The sequence below is a fragment of the Protopterus annectens genome, chromosome 17.part0 (assembly GCF_019279795.1).
Source record: "Protopterus annectens isolate FY-2018-M chromosome 17.part0, PAN1.0, whole genome shotgun sequence".
Taxonomy (NCBI): domain Eukaryota; kingdom Metazoa; phylum Chordata; order Ceratodontiformes; family Protopteridae; genus Protopterus; species Protopterus annectens.
Genome location: NC_056751.1, coordinates 796,650,738 through 796,667,524, shown reverse-complemented (window position 1 = coordinate 796,667,524; position 16,787 = coordinate 796,650,738). Strand labels below are relative to the sequence as shown.

The following is a 16,787-nucleotide window of genomic DNA, read 5'->3' as shown; positions in this document are numbered from 1 at the left end:
AATGGAAACATTTTGCAAAACTTTTTAATGAAAGAAAATTTAGTCGATGGCTGGCATGAAAAAGACATCAGTAATCATGTTTATATAAACATTTCTCGCACAGCAAAATTGTCTTCCAGGGTGTCTTGTTTTACTTTTATCTCATGATGTTTTAAATGACATTTTAGGCCATTTTATCATGTGTTCCATTTCAGATCACTTAGCAGTCAGTTTTATATTCAAGATTAAATCAGGAGCATATACTAGTAAAGAGACAGCATTTGCAGACTGGTTTAATTCATATGATATTTGTGTTTTGATTGGTAAAACATCAAATACTATTAGAGTAATAATTACAACAGAGATATCTCCTTCAATTATAAATGGGATGCTTTTACAGCTACCATTTATGGTAGTATCATGTCTTGGTAAGTTTTGAGTAAAAGGAAATTACAAATTAAAATCCAACAATTACATGAACATTTGATAATATTATCTAAACTGATTAACCATTAACTGTGTAATGAAATTAAACTGTGGAAGAGAGAATAGCATGTGAAAATCCGTTTACAATTTTAGATATTAAGGATTTTAAAGCATTATTATATTTCTAGAGATAAAAATGGTAAAGACATGTCTATGGTGTGTAAAAATACCTCTTATAAAACTGCAGTTAAGAAACTTAAGAACTCTTAATGGAACTGACACCTCTAAACAAATGGAGCTTAACAAAACAGTAGTTCAATATTTTACTGAGTTATTTAACACTAAATGGCTATATGAAAATATAATTAATGAGTGGGTTATTAACCCTTTTTCTAAACCTTTAATGATTTTGATATCACACTAAATGATATCACATGTAGTATAATTTAATAAGGAATAAAGTGATGGGTCCATATGGTTATATTGTGGAATTCTGTCTTCAGTTTAAAGAAGTCTTAGTGCCTGATTGTTACAGTTAGTAAAATATTTAACTATTCCAGGACAGAATATTTCAGTATTAATGCAAGAAGCTGAAATTATATTAATTAAGAAAGAGGGTAAAGCTGGGACTTTACCCGAGTATTACAGCCCTATATCTATATTGAATATTGATTACTGTATAATTGCAACAGCTTTAAATAAGAAAATTACATCTCATTTAAATGTGATAGAGAAAACATTCCAATTTAGTTTTTGCCCTGGTTGTTCCACTCAACAGGTCAATCATCTGCTTCCAGCAGTGATTTGTAGTACCAGGAATAATAAAGATAAAGCAGGCAGTGTGATATTATTGGATTCTATGTGTATGTGTGTATGTGTGTGTGTGTGTGTATGTGTGTATGTATATATGTATATATATATATATATATATATATATATATATATATATATATATATATATATGGCAAATGTTGGAATATTACAAATTTCTAGACAGATATATGCCATCTATTAAAATACCTTTAAACTAGAACTTGCATTATTTTTAAAACTTAATGGACAGCTTTCTGAACATTTTGAACTTAAAACCAGTATAAGGCCAGGTTTCCTACTTTCAGCCACAATATTTGCAGTTGCTGTTAACCCTTCACTATAATAAAATGTATAATATTATAACTGATGCATACTAAAGAAGAATTAATAACGTCCATTGCTTACGCTGATGATACTATAATTATATTAAAGAACTATGTCCAGGATTCACAGAATATTAAAGATTTGTTTTTATGGTGAAGGATATAGTAAGCTATACAATTAAATAGATTAAATCTGAAAGGTTAAATTTAAATTTGGGACCTTAAATCTCAGCACCACCGATTCTGAATTTAGTTTCTTGTGTATACAGTTTTATTTTTAGGTATATATTACACAAAAATATAAAAATGGTTAAGAATGCATATTCTAGTTTTTATGCCAAGATAAAAAATAAACATGAAATCATCTCTGCCAATATTGTTTCTATGGTGGGTAGAATTAACATCACTAAAATGATGTGCCTACTAATGCTTGTCTTTCCAGTGCAACATTTGTTGGTACCATCAAAATTAGTCTGGCATAATAAAATATAAAGAATCTTTTCTAAGTTTCAGTGGAGAGGAGGTTCATCCTGGATCCTTTGCACTGTTGCATATGCTTCATATGAACTAAGGGAATTAACAATGTCCAGCTTAATGAACTACACTGTGACATGGCCATTCATTAATTTAATTAGTATTTTATATGAAGACAGTTGAATATTTTGTGTAACTAGCTCAACATTATTTGTTACACATGCTTGATTGTTTATCCAAACAATATCAGCAGGAAACAACTCTAGCCACTGTGGTTACCAAAATATATATTATTGATAACTGGAAAGCTGTACCATTTCCTATAATGGAATTAAATGATTGGTTTTATTTATATATTAAACATCTTTTTCCTCAGGAGTTAATGTTTTGTGATTAATAGTAATCTGTATTTATTTCTTCTTTTATCTTGTCTTTTTTCGCTTTTCTATTTTTCTTCTATTCTTACATTTTTTTCATTGTTTTTAAATAACTTGGGTGTTATATAATACACATTGTTTATTTATACCTTTAAATAAAAAAGGATACATGAATGGGGCTTCTTTTTTCCCTTTCAAAGTCCATTATTTGTATCAGTGAATGAATCACGTTTCATGATGAACCTGGTGACACTAACAGAGGCTCCTGTTGTTCTTTAGTTGCCTTTAGACTGTTTTAAAATATTTCAACATAAACAGTTTATAGTCAAAAACTGGAAAGAATACAAACATACTTACAGAAGTCTACTTAGTGAGTAATGCTTCATTTGCTTTGGCAGTTTTTGGCTTATTCACATTAAGGTATTCTGGAACTGGCCACTTGTGAGGGTCTGATGAAGGTACTACCAAAGGTATCATGTTACCGTTTTAAAATTTGCAGCTTCAAAATTGACGATTTTTTCTTGGGTACTTTAATGACCAGGTGTGTAAATCGCATTAAACAGGCTTTTTGTTCCTAGCTCAATTTCTCTGAAAAGAATACGTGGCAATAGAGTAAATATCTTACGGCAAAAACCTGATTTTCTCTCTGTTTTAATATGTATATAATTTCCTCAGCTAGCTGGCCAAATGTAAGTTCTGAATGATGGGGACATCTAATACTTGGTATTTCATGTCCCGCACAGACCACGTTAGGTAGAGAGACAGGAGGCCTTACCTTGTGGATGACCTACTCTGGGATGTCCCCATCTTACACATGTTTCAGATAGGGTTCATCTGAAGTATCCCTTAGGAATGGGGTGATTGCATCATGTATAGGGCCATAAGACTGGGGTTTTCTGTGTAATGAGAGAAGCACTTCTAAGAAGAATATACAATGACGAATTGAAAAGAATATCCTAACACATGACAGTGATTTACAAATAAATTAAAAAGAACAGTAAGGGAAAACATAAAAAGTGCCGATGTACAAAGCTATCCCTTGCTTCTTCCTTTCTTCTACCATCTCTTCTTTATGGTGCCCCTCTCCTTACCAATATCCAGTCCTCTGTAAAATCCAAACTTGACTCATGCTACAGTAAAATTGCTACATTTGTAACCAATGCAAAATATTCATCTCACCATTGTTCATCATTACACCTACTAAATTGGTTGGACCTCCCACATTATCTTACATATGTTCAGTTAACCACTGTAGACAAATTTATATTTAAGCCATCAAACTGTCCTGCACTTTCTTCTCTACTCACACTATATCACTGAAACAGACCTCTCCAATCCAGTAATCAACTGCTCCTGAATGTAGAAAAAATGGGTCTATATTATAACAGTGAACGATCAAAAGATCGAACGCTGTTATATCGACCCCAAAACATCGAAAACTTAAAAGAGCGAACATCCAGAACAGCAATCCCTCCCCCCCCCAGGGGGAAAAAAATCGCTGTTCCCAAAAAAAAAACAAAAAACACACTAAACACTATTTTAAGTGGGGGGGTTTCATACCCCCCATGCGGGGGCACCCCCCTACTTAAATATACCAACTCCGAGATTGCACTACAGTGCCGAAAACGGCAAAGTGACAGAAGCGACCAAGCGACTTCTTTCCCAGGGAAAGAATTCACTTATATGCCGCTTCGTCATTTTGCGTTTTTGACATTTGAAGTTCGACCAAGATGCATTCGACAGAATGCGTCTTCGGTCTTCTGATAGAAACCCGAAAAAATAACCCTTTCAGTCAGTCAGATGCTGTACTCCTTTACTGTTGCAAAACTATGGAACACTCTCCCAGCATCAATCAGGTCTACCAGCAGAGCACCTCTCTTCAAGAGATCCCTGTGACAAGACCTTTCCTCTCTATGTCAGTGCACATGTGCAAAAACTGCACTTTCTATAACCTAAATCTCCCTTCTAATACTACTTTCACCTTCCCTAATAATTCTTCTGTTTTACTCTCTCTCTCTCTCTCTCTCTCTATATATATATATATATATATATCTATACATTGATTTAACTACTATGCTAGTACTTTCTGCTATACTGCTCACTCATACTTAAGCTTAAGACTTTATAAGTGTTTAATTATTCAGACTGTGTAACAGGAACCTGAGCTACTCACATGGGTAACTTAATTATCCTAACTTGCAATTATTCTGTTAATACCTTTATCCTAGATAGTCTAACCTATCGTCATGCTCAGATTTTTCACCATGCCCTTCCTACTAGCAACTGCACCAATTGCATAGTATGTATTATCATGTCATTCCATTGTATTGAATTACTATATGTTGTACTGAATGTATTGTATGCTGTATATCACATGTATACTGTATGTTGTATATAATAAGTACACTGTATTTATATGTATTGTGTATTTTAGTGTGGAGCTTTTCTCCCCAGCCCTCCACTGGAAATGAGCTCACTATGGTCCAGTGGACCATCCCGGTAAACAAGTGCAAATAATTAAATAGTAATAAGTACTTAGATTCCTTAATAAGATGTACAAGAATGAAAGAGATGATTTAAAGTTTAGAAGAGAGGAGTTTGATGTTAAGAAATATTGTCCTATACTTAACTGTAATCTTCTGTGATATAGAGACATCTGAAAAGTGAGAGTAAAATGTTCTAATAAAAAACACTCTTGCCAAAGAAGTCATTTATTTTTAAGACTATATAAACATGTAGTGTAATAACTGCAATGTAGGTAGTGTTCTAATTATGTTGACCATGTAGTTCCATTTGTTGTTTGTATAAGTTGTAACTTCTGTTTTGTTTCTGACAGATTGAACTGATTGCAAGCAGGATTATTGCACTGAAGGCAGACAATGGATGTTTCTGGAGTGTAGTTAATTATAGTGACAGAGACAATATTCAAGCCACAAAATCCAGCCTTGACTCCAGCTGCAAGTTTTTGGTGCTTCCCGCTTCAGGTGGAAAAGTTTATATTAAGACTTCTCAAAACAAGTACCTTAGCCGTATTCACCATGGTGGCATTGACTACATAGAGCCAGTCAAAGATGTACCAGATGTTTACTGTGAGTTCCATTTGCATCATCAGGATGAGAAAGTACTTTTTATGGCTAACAATGGCAAATATTTAAGTCGCTTCCACCGATCTGGCATAGACAACATTGAAGCTGGCAAAGAACAAGTTGACAAGCACTGCCTTTTTGAAGTGGCTGAATATCAGGTATTTCCTGCATTAATTTTTAGCTGCTTTTTCTAAATAGGATTCTGCTGACAGCCCATAGGAAAGATGTGTTCTGTCTGTAAGATGTGATGGTACAAAGTCATTACCTACTTAATGTCACCTACATGAGATGAGAGTTTTCAAGTACTGTTTTTGCAGGGGGCTATTAGTAGTTGTTCACATGCCTTGTATACCATCCGCCTTGATGGTACAGCACTTTATGTAAACTGCTGTCATGTAATCTTATTGAATGTGTCTCCAAATGCAAATTTGGAAATGGTTTAACAAGAGCAGAATGGGAACAGTGAAGTAATGTGAGCTTTTTTGAAAATTTTTTTTGTTTTGATAACCAGATGTGTGTGTGCGGGTCTATATCACATTGTTGAACTCTTAAAGGTTCGAACTTCATATGGTCGACACCATATGATCGAACTTTTAAAACTTTGAATGCTTCAACGGAGATCTCCGTACAATGTGGAATGGGAAGATTTCCCTTTTCTGCACTGTAGTGCGATCTTGAAGTTGGTATATTTAAAGAGCAGGGGGTGTGGGGGTGCAGGGGGCTTGCCCCCTTTATTACACCATTCAGGTAGGTTTTTTTTTTCCTTTGGTTTATTTTTTTTTATTACATTTCTGATTGACCATATGACATTCAAACTTTTAAAAGTTCAATTATGCAATATAGATGCGTGTGTGCATGGGGGAGGGTATGCACAGGCAGACACAGACAAACATACACTGCATAATTTCCTGTTTGACAACCTATTAGAGTCAGGCTGCATCTTTTTGAGGACTGACTTTTAGCTGGTTGCACTACAGCTGTTGTTGGTCTAACTCCTTGCAGCTGAACCCTTGTGTGGGTTGTTGAGTCTGAGGAGACAGTGACGTGCTCCTGTTTCCATTTATGCTTTCTTTTAGTTGTTGCATTCTGAGAGTTAAAAAACAAAACAAAACACACACACATATATATATAAGTGTGTGTGCGTGCACGTGTATGTTTTTATGTGTGGGTATGTCTGTGTATGTATGTATATCTATCTATCTATCTATCTATCTATCTATCTATCTATCTATATGGGTGTACTGGCATTGAATGAAACACCCAAATATAGACATTTACAAAGTCAACAACAAAAAGCTGTCTTTGCAAATGTCAGTGCACTACTACACATGTACCAATCAACAGTCATGGCACATGAAAAACTTCACATTAAAAAATTAGATTAAAATATTGTATTTTGCAGGGGGAGCAAGCCTCTCCCCACACACCTTGCTACTTATATATACTAATTCTGAGATAGCAGAGTCTCAAGGAAACTACATATTTCCCCTACCCTGAGAATTGTGCAGTTTCGCACACCTGTTGACCATATGTTTAGTCGACTAAATTTTGTCAGGTAAACAAATGACCAAAGTTAGAGTCAATGAATTTCAGTCTACCCATATATAAAATCAGGTGTGTGGTGGCAGAACTCCCTCATCAGGGGAGTGTAGTAGGGCTTGTCCCTAGTAAAAAATACTATTTTCTGACATTTGCTGGTCACAGGTACGAATGTTTGCAAGTGATTGGCAGTGAGTTACTGGGATTTAAACAGATGGTGCTCAAGTCTGTCTATAGTAATTCTAAAAATAACTGAAGGAATAATAAAACAATTTATCAGATGCAAGCTGCATGACAGTAAATCTGTATGCAATAAATTACTTACTTGGATGCAAAATAAATATATGTATAGAATGATAAGTGATTATCTGTCATTAAGAGATGCTAGGAATATAAAGGCATACAGCATGTGCAAAATGTTACATTCAAAAAGAAGCACGTGGATTAAGGAGCATAACTGAGGTATTAGAGGACACATTGTATACAAGTGAGCAGGGACATTATGGAGCATAACTGAGGTATTAGAGGATACATTGTATATCACTGAGCAGGGACATTAAGGAGCATAACTGAAGTATTAGCGGACATGTTGTATATCACTGAGTAGGGACATTAAGGAGGATAACTGAAGTATTAGCAGACACATTGTATATCACTGTGCAGGGACGTTAAGGAGTACAACTGAGGTATAAGAGGATACATTGTATATCACTGAGCAGGGACATTAAGGAGCATAACTGAGGTCTTAGAGGATACATTGTATATCACTGAGTAGGGACATTAAGGAGCATAACTGAAGTATTAGCGGAGATGTTGTATATCACTGAGCAGAGACATTAAGGAGCAAAACTGAGGTATTAGAGGATACATTGTATCTCACTGAGCAGGGACATTAAGGAGCATAACTGAAGTATTAGCGGACATGTTGTATATCACTGAGCAGGGACATTAAGGAGCATAACTGAAGTATTAGCAGACACATTGTATATCACTGTGCAGGGACGTTAAGGAGCAAAACTGAGGTATTAGAGGATACATTGTATATCACTGAGCAGGGACATTAAGGAGCATAACTGAAGTATTAGCGGACATGTTGTATATCACTGAGCAGAGACATTAAGGAGCATAACTGAGGTATTAGAGGATACATTGTATCTCACTGAGCAGGGACATGTTTAGCTGGAAGGACAATGGCAACAAATAGTGAAACACAGTAGAAGAGCAGATGCACCAGAAGATTAAGGAGGAACAGACACAAGGAACAAGTAAGGCAAAGGGAAGAATCAGGCCTTCATGAAGTAGTTAAGGAGACACTGGGTATATGTTTTATAAGGAAAAGACTCTCACAGCAGAAGGAATGGAGTTCCAGAAAGATGTCACCAGGTAGAAGGTGGTGCCTTTGTGAGAGAGCAGTGTTATAAGACTTTAAGGATATGAATCCCTTATGTAGTCAGTGAAGTATTGTTAGTCAGAAAACAAATGTAGTAATAGTGTAAGGTGTGTTTGCATTCACAGGATGTCACTGGCTGCTGCAGAGATAATTAAGTGGTCAGTGATGCATTTGAAACATTTGTAAATTATTCATGGAAAATCTAGAGCAAAATAGCAAATTAGTAGTCATGGGAAAGTTATAGCAAAATGGTGGATGCTGTTGCATGCCATGACCTGTTCACAGAGTACTGATTAAGAAATACTGAAAAATTATTGACCCCTCCATACTTATTTATTTATGCATTTATTTACTTATTTATTTGCTTTTGTTTACTGGGAAAGTCCATCTGGGCATAACGTCCCTTTTCAGCGGAGTCACATAGAGAAAAGCTGTATTACAGTACTATTCAAAAAGCATTTATTCAACAAATTTTACAGTAATAAAAAATATCAAGTGAAAAATGATTTACAGTGGCAATAACATAGGGGATTATAACCGAGTCGCCAATCGTAACCCGCTTATTATGCGTTTAAGATATGGATGCCAAGAAATTCATCTTGAGAGTGAGACATCCATATTGAGAACACATAATAAAGGGTTATGATCAATGAGATGATCGCAGTTCTTTGTAGTGCATGAAGCTTTATCTTCTGCATGTATTATTAGTTACATTGAAAACAATCTCTTTAGTGTTTTGCTGGCTTTCAAAGCCATAAAGCACTTAACAGAAGCTGTCAGAAATGGAATGTAATGCTGTCTATTACATATACACTTTCATTCCATGCCTTTCAACTATTCAGGTTTTCAGAGAAATTCCAGGTAATTGCTTCATATTTTTGGTCTGTTCCGCATATACTCTGGTTTTCAGACAAACCACTGACAAGTGAAGTCACTAAATACTGAAATTCATTTGAGTTTCAGGGTTTGAATACTTTAGAAAATGAATGTGAGCACATCCTGTTATTCTAGCAACTTTCTAAATTTTTTTAGAGGAAGTTAGGGACACCTTACTGGTAAGGACAGCAGGCATTAACAAATCTTATAGTTCTGCCACTGTCATTTCCTGGGCACTACTGCCAGATTTTATTGCTTGGCACTAGACCTAACCTTAACATCTGAGGCAGGAGATGCTTAACAGTTGTTAAGTTCGGGATGCACACCACTCTGGTGTGTAACTGGTTTGTCCTTTCCAAACATTGGAGATAATAAGTTTGTTATATACAGGGAAGGTAGAATTACTAAAAAAAATCAAAAGTAAGTAGTTTGAACAGACTTGATGTTTGTCATAATATGTTATATATAATATGTTAAATTATGTCATAATATATTAGTAATAACATAAAAAACTATTCTGGTACAACACTGAAGAGAGTTAAGAGTTTAGAGTATCAGGACTTGAAAAACATTTGAATTTTAGAAATATGATTATTTGCATTTGGAGCATTGTAACATTGTAAATATTTAATTACAAGATTCTGGCAACTAGCACAGAGGTTTAAGGCTGTATGCCGCTAAAAAGTTGCTTCCTGTAGTCCAGTGCTTGAATCTTTCGGCCCCCATTTGTCTAACTGTGTGAGTTAGTAACTGTAACCTATTTGACTCCACTGAAAAGTGACTGTCAGCAAATCACTCAATCAGTCAGTCCCTTTGGGCTAAATCTTAAAAAAGGTATGTGCAGCCTGATTAAAAATACAAACAAATAAGGAAGTTAGTGAATATAGGTGAAGAGGAGGATATGACATGAGGTTAAAGAGTGAGGGGTAATAATGGTAATAAAGGGCAGAAGAATGTAAAGATTGTTCAGTGAGTAATATGCTGACATTAGGAGTAAAATGCTGTCGAAATACGAGTCTGTGAGTCATCACAGAAGCAGTAAAACGCATTGATGTATATGTTGACTTTCTTGCAAACAGCAGCGTGAATGTCAGATGAGACAGAAGGCTCCACGTGTAATGAGACAAAAAGATCCAGAGGTATACCTCTGAACTGGAAAGGAGTTTATGCAGTAAGAGTACCTTTGGGGTGAAAGCTAAATGAAACTATATGGACAGAAGTCAAGATCTAGACCCATATAAAGTGGGATTATATTTTCTCAGTTTTGTAGGTAGGGCTGTTGAAAATCATTCAGTTCAGTAGAGTGAAACAGTGATGGTACTGGAGATGTTGGAGATATTACAGACTAATTATCATTATTTGTAAAATAACAATGTTGCCTGCACACTGTAAGGGAGATCGGAATGACTGAGAATAACAGGTAAAAGGGGTACAGAATCCACAAGTTAGAACCATGGTTCTACCTACAAAGGGAGAGCAGAGAATGGTGGTCATATAAATTTTAACTGTTTAAACATGATCCTAAAAGGCCCATTTAAGAGTCCACAGAAGGCCGTTTAGTAGATTTGTGACTGCAGAAAAAAACAAAGTTGCAAAAATGACATGTTACCATATCAGCTGTCTTTGAGAGGGCCCATTGCAGTGCCTTCTCAACAATCTGTTGATTTTTCCTAACATCTTACTCTCAGTATGGCAAAGCACACCAGAAACTGCTGAATGCAGCTTGATTAAGATACGAAGCCACAAATAAAACATGCCTTAAGACAGAACATCCCTCAATTATTTAAGTGCACCTGTCTCTTGTATGCTAGAAGATCTGAGGAAGGCATCAAGTTGAAAGCACTTATCTTATAGCTCTTATACATATATTTTACTATGTTTTATTTGTGATTTTTTTGTAACTTTTATATTTGCTGTTAAAGTTTACATCTGGTTTAGTTATATACCATCATCTCCATGGTTGTAGTATTTGATTTTACATTTGTTTGACATCTTACTCTCTTGCTCAAGGCAGGCACATTGCCATGATGCATGCCATGACACGCCACCTCAGCATAAGGAGGCATACAGCCATGGGGGTCTATATCATATTAAGAAACAACAGACAGTGGTACAGATGGTCAATAAAGACTGGAAAGTATATAACTTAGTGTATAAAAACTTTATTCCATGCTTTCGTCTCAGCAGGACTTCTTCAAAACAAGCAGTAAAAAACAAATCAGAACAACCACATTAATGTACTTAGTTAAAAAGACTGTAGACCATAGAAATAGAAAATATTTTTTTTTTTATATTTTGTACATTCTAAAGTATGTTTATATAAGGCATTGTTAGAGTCCTTGCCCTTAATACTATATACGTGTTCTGTAATACATTCCTTGAAAGTACGAGTGGTCATCCCCACATAGTATGAATCACAGCCACTACATAACCCAATATACACTACTCCCCTACTTCCACAAGAAAAAATGACCAGGGACTGGTATAGTAAATTCCAAATGTGCTAAACAAATATATGGTCCTTCTGAAATAAACCTGCAAAAATTGCAGTTACCACATTTAAACATCCCCATTTTGACATTCCCAATAAAGTTATTTGTCTTACTGCTGCTTCTTTCAAGAACATTTTTGAGACAATTTGTATTTCTGTACACAAAATTAGGTTTGGGGTCTAAGATGTTAAGTGAGTCACTGTTACCCTCCGTGATCTTCCAATTTTTATTTTCTATTTTGGAAGAAGTACCTGTTGATCCCAGAGGTGGTGATTATAAGAATATTGTGGAACAGAAAGAAACTGCTTGGCAGATTAAATTAGGGACTGATAAAAAGCCCGGTTTAAACTATGCCATTTCTTTGACTGACAACTGGTTCAGCTTCCTAACATCTTCTGATGGAAATTAAACTGCAGTGGCAGTGAACGCCTCCTCCTTGTGAGTTTAGGATGCAGTTTCTTTTGCATTCCACCATTAGGAGGTAAATATAGGAGTAGGAAACAAGGAAAGTCCAGTGTGGCACCTAGTGTCTCTCAGCAATTAAGTACAATTCCTAAGGCCTGAAACTCTAAAGCTCAGAAATCTAAGTAGCAGAAATATGGCCACCAGGAGAGTCACCAGTGCAGCTGGCTGTGAAGGAATGTGAATTGTCAAGTAAACCCTGAAATTCCAGTCCTAGTGAGAAGAATCGGAAATTGTCTGATCAACCCAAGCTGATGGCAAAAGAGTGCACACATCTGGTGACCAAAACTAAACGTGTGTAAAATGCAGTCGAGGGAAAACCAGTTTCATCTTAAAAATCAGCAGTTAGGAGGAAGGGAATGTTTCTTAATCCAAAATGGAGAACCCATTCTACCTTTTTACTTAAGTATGCCTGCTGGAAAGCTTCCTATTGGCATTCAGCGCATCTCTGACCTCTACCTGGAGGTCCGGGAGGTCTGATGCAGTTACTAATGCCACACTGTAAGGGAAGCAAAGTAATTCTGTTCCAGGTTAAGAGTAGCCTGTACATATGCTGGGATATTCTTGCAAAAGGCCAGCACTCAAGGAGCCATATGAAAGGTCTCTATGTCCATCGGAGATTTGTAACCACAATGTTTTAAAATATCTGCTTTGCTAAACTGGGAAAGCAGACATGCTGTCAGTAGGATTGTAGAAAGTCACAAAGTAGCTCTCTCTAGTCAGCAGAGAACACGTCTACAGCCCACTGCTGCTGCACTGCTGAAGTGGGTGCAGATCCTTGAGTGTGTTCTCCTTGTTGGTGTGTACAGTGATTTTCAGAAAGCTTCATTGTATGTAGATTATCTGATGATCTGCTACAGCATAATACAGAAAAAGAAAAAGACTGCAGCTTAAAAGGTCTGAGGTGATGTTCACTTTCCCAGAAAATGTAAGCCACCACCAGGAAGATGGTTTACACAGAAACTCTTTATGAAATCAGCATCAAGACTTAACAGATGTGGTAGGTACCATGCCTCCCTTTGTTCATCAAGAATATGGAAGTAATATCTGAAAGTTGGATTTCAACATGAGATCCTCTGTAGTTGCACATTTCCTTTTTTCATGAGGAATGAAAATAAAACACTTATTATAACTTCAGAAAGTTAATCTGTAAATTATCTTACAGCCTCTCCATGCACACTAGGCCATATCCTTCCAGAGATGGGTTTCTCACTCCTCCATATATACATATACATTCATTGAGACAGACTGTGGTAGGCCTGGCAAAACAAAAGAATGCAGCCATCTAGGAGAAGAGTCAGGACTGCTGCAGTAGGTATGCATGATTCTAAGAGGAAAGGTGGGCATATAGTGCAATATAAAATATATGGCAGGGAACAGGAGGAGTCATGAATGGCAAGTAGAGAGATTTACGTTTATGACGTACATGAGGAAGTACTTCATAGATGGAATGGCGGACAGCTGGAAAAGTCTTCTGATGAGATAAGAAAATAAAACAACAAACGAGTTTAAAAATGAATGACATAAATCGGAAACGCGGATGAAGGGGAAGATGCTAATGTCAGTGGTACAAGAGGTAGCACACTTACTCTTGGTGCAGAATGCTGTGAGTTCTATTCCCACACCAGATAGATGGACTTCTGACACTGCAGTGCAGTATAGAAGGGGTGCTGCACTCTTGAGTGTGTCATCCTTTAGATGAGATATTAAACTGAGGTTCTATCTGCCTGAGTTGATGGTAGCTCAGGTGCATATAAACGATCTCAAGGCACCTGTTAACAAGGGTTGGGAAGTTCTCTGATGCCTTGGCCAAATTTCCCCAATAGTATAAATACCACCTCTGGTCACCCCTGAAGAGTGGGCACTAGCCTAGTGGGACTAACCTGTCAGCAAAGAATAAATACATTAAGGGTAGCATCTAATTTATGGTAAATGTTTCATTCAGACAGAAAAGATGTCAGTAGGTCTCCTCTTAGCAAATTATAAGTGTGTGTATCTGATTTATAGTGCACTATGAAGGTGGATAAAGATAAAAACAGTTGCTGTGCACTGTTCCAAACAGAGCATTCCAGAATTCACATGTGTGATAACCAGTGCACCCATGTTCTATTAGTGTAACAGTGGGGCTTCACTGTTCTAAAGTGTCTAATACACACTTTTTGAATCACACACCAGCAGAACACCTTTTGGTTTGCAGTGTCTCACAATCGTCTTGCACATCTGATAATTCTAGGTTGTACACAGGATATTCCTGAGTATCTCATTTGATCCTGTATAGCTAATAATATCAGGCTATTCAGGGTATTCCTGGGTGCTATAGTCCAGTCTTGTATATCTGATACCCCAGTCTATGCACAGGATATTCCAAGGTGCTCTACTCTGATAATACCAGGTTGTACACAAGATGTCCCTCAGTATTATAATCTGATTTTATCCAGATAATAATCCCAGGCTGTGCACAGGATACTCCTAGATACTGTAATCTGATTTTGTATAGATGATAACTGCTGGTATGCACAGAGTATTCCTAGGTACTGTAATGTGATCCTGTGTAGCTAATATTTCCAGATTGTGCACAGGGTATTCCTGGATACTGTAATCTGATCTTGTATATTTTATAACTCCTGGCTGTGTGCACGGTATTTGTAAGTATTGTAATCTAATCTTGTGTAGCTGATAGCTCCAGGCTGTGTACAAGGTATATGTAATCTGATTTTATTTATTGGAACTGCTGTAGCAGCAGCCACCCTACCACCCACATCAACCTATATGGTTTTGCTCAAACCATTATGTCTCCCACCAGGATAGACAAACACAACAAGAAAGAAAGCACATTAGACTGGATTCTGATAAACAACTATCCCCAATTATATGAATCTGGAACCCTTCCTGATGACATAAGTGACCACTCACTTACCTATATCTTCAGGCATAAAACCTATGCTCCCATTCCTACCGCAATCAGCAATATCAGATCCAAAAAGAACTTCAACCCTGATCTCTTCCAAAACGAACTCAGAGCATGCAATTGGTCTCCCCTAAAATACCACCCTCAGGAAGAAGCTGTTCAATACTTTAATTCTAACTTCTTAGCCATCCTTGATTACCATGCCCCAACCCGTACAATTAGAATTATGACCAAATCCACCCCATGGCTTTCTAAAGACACCAAACAGAAAATCCATCTCAGGAAGAAATACTGGGCCAAATGGAGAATGACCAGAAATCCTGCAGATCAACAAAATTTCAGACAGCTAAGAAATAACACTAAGAAAGCTATATTGTCTGATAAAAGAAACTACTACATTCACTTTCAGAAGGCAAACCATAACCCACAAAAATTCTGGGCATGCATCAACCAATTACTACATGTAGGTCAATCCAGTACACCAAACCCACAAAACACTGACCATCAAAATCCCATGCATGCTGCCAATGCCATCAATACCTTTTTCACTGATGCTATCCAAACACTAGCCAGTCAGTTATCACCTAATACTTTTACTTTACCTACCTATAACAAAACCACACCCCCTCCATTCCTTTTCCAACCAGTCCCAACAACCCATATTCTTGCCCTAATCCAAAAACTGAAACCAGGCTCTCCTTCAGCAGACCAACTACCTGCTGAATATCTACAGAAATCTGCCAAGTCAATTGCTTACCCCATCTCCATTCTGATCAATAGAACTATTACAAAGGTCACATCCCTAGCATCTGGAAAGTCTCCCATATTATCCCCCTTCACAAAGGTGGAAACTCCACCGAATTCCCCAACTACCATCCCATAGCCCTTATTTCTCCTTTGGCCAAGATCATGGAAAAATGCATCCATAGGCAATTGCTAGACCACCTAATCCACAATAACTTGCTCTCTAACTGTCAACATGGTTTCAGACCCTCCCATAGCACTACCACTGCCTTCCTTTCCTTTACAGATTGTATTAACAAAAACCGTAACTGTAATATGCTTTTCTCGGCACTATTTATCGATCTGTCCAAAGCATTTGACATGGTCAGTCATCAAATTCTGATAGATATCCTCAAACCCCTAGCCTTAGATGCACTCTCTATCAAATGGTTCCAATCCTACTTAGATAAAAGACAACAGGCTGTACTCTAGCACAACACTCTATCTAACCACCTACCAGTTAACCTCAGTGTACCTCAGGGGTACATATTAGGACCTCTCCTTTTTTCCATATTCATCAACGACCTTCATCTAGCAATTCCCCATGCTACTTGCATACAAAACGCTGATGACTCCACACTTGTATGCTCCACTTGTATGCTCAGCCACAACCACCTCTGAACTTCACTCCCTTACCCAAAATGTATTTAACACTGTTGAACAATGGTTCACTCAACGTTGCCTTCTCTTAAACCCCCAAAAAACTAAACTCCTCCTTTTCAATCATAAGTCCTCTCCCATAGATTTTGCTGTTACATCCACTAATGGTACCATTATATCACCTGACCTAACTACCAAGTTACTTGGTATTACCATTGACAACAACCTTACCTTTGACATACACATCAACAACACTATT

General features: G+C 36.8%; 1 protein-coding gene across 1 annotated transcript in view; it reads left to right on the top strand.

Moving 5' to 3' along the window:
* The first annotated feature begins 4,870 nt into the window (after positions 1 to 4,870).
* LOC122791516 overlaps positions 4,871 to 16,787 on the top strand; it is a 242,844-nt gene continuing 230,927 nt past the window's right edge. The window contains exons 1-2 of the mRNA XM_044059258.1: positions 4,871 to 4,891; positions 5,229 to 5,636. Of these exons, the coding sequence (XP_043915193.1) occupies positions 4,871 to 4,891; positions 5,229 to 5,636 (429 nt within the window). The remainder of the gene's footprint in view (positions 4,892 to 5,228; positions 5,637 to 16,787) is intronic.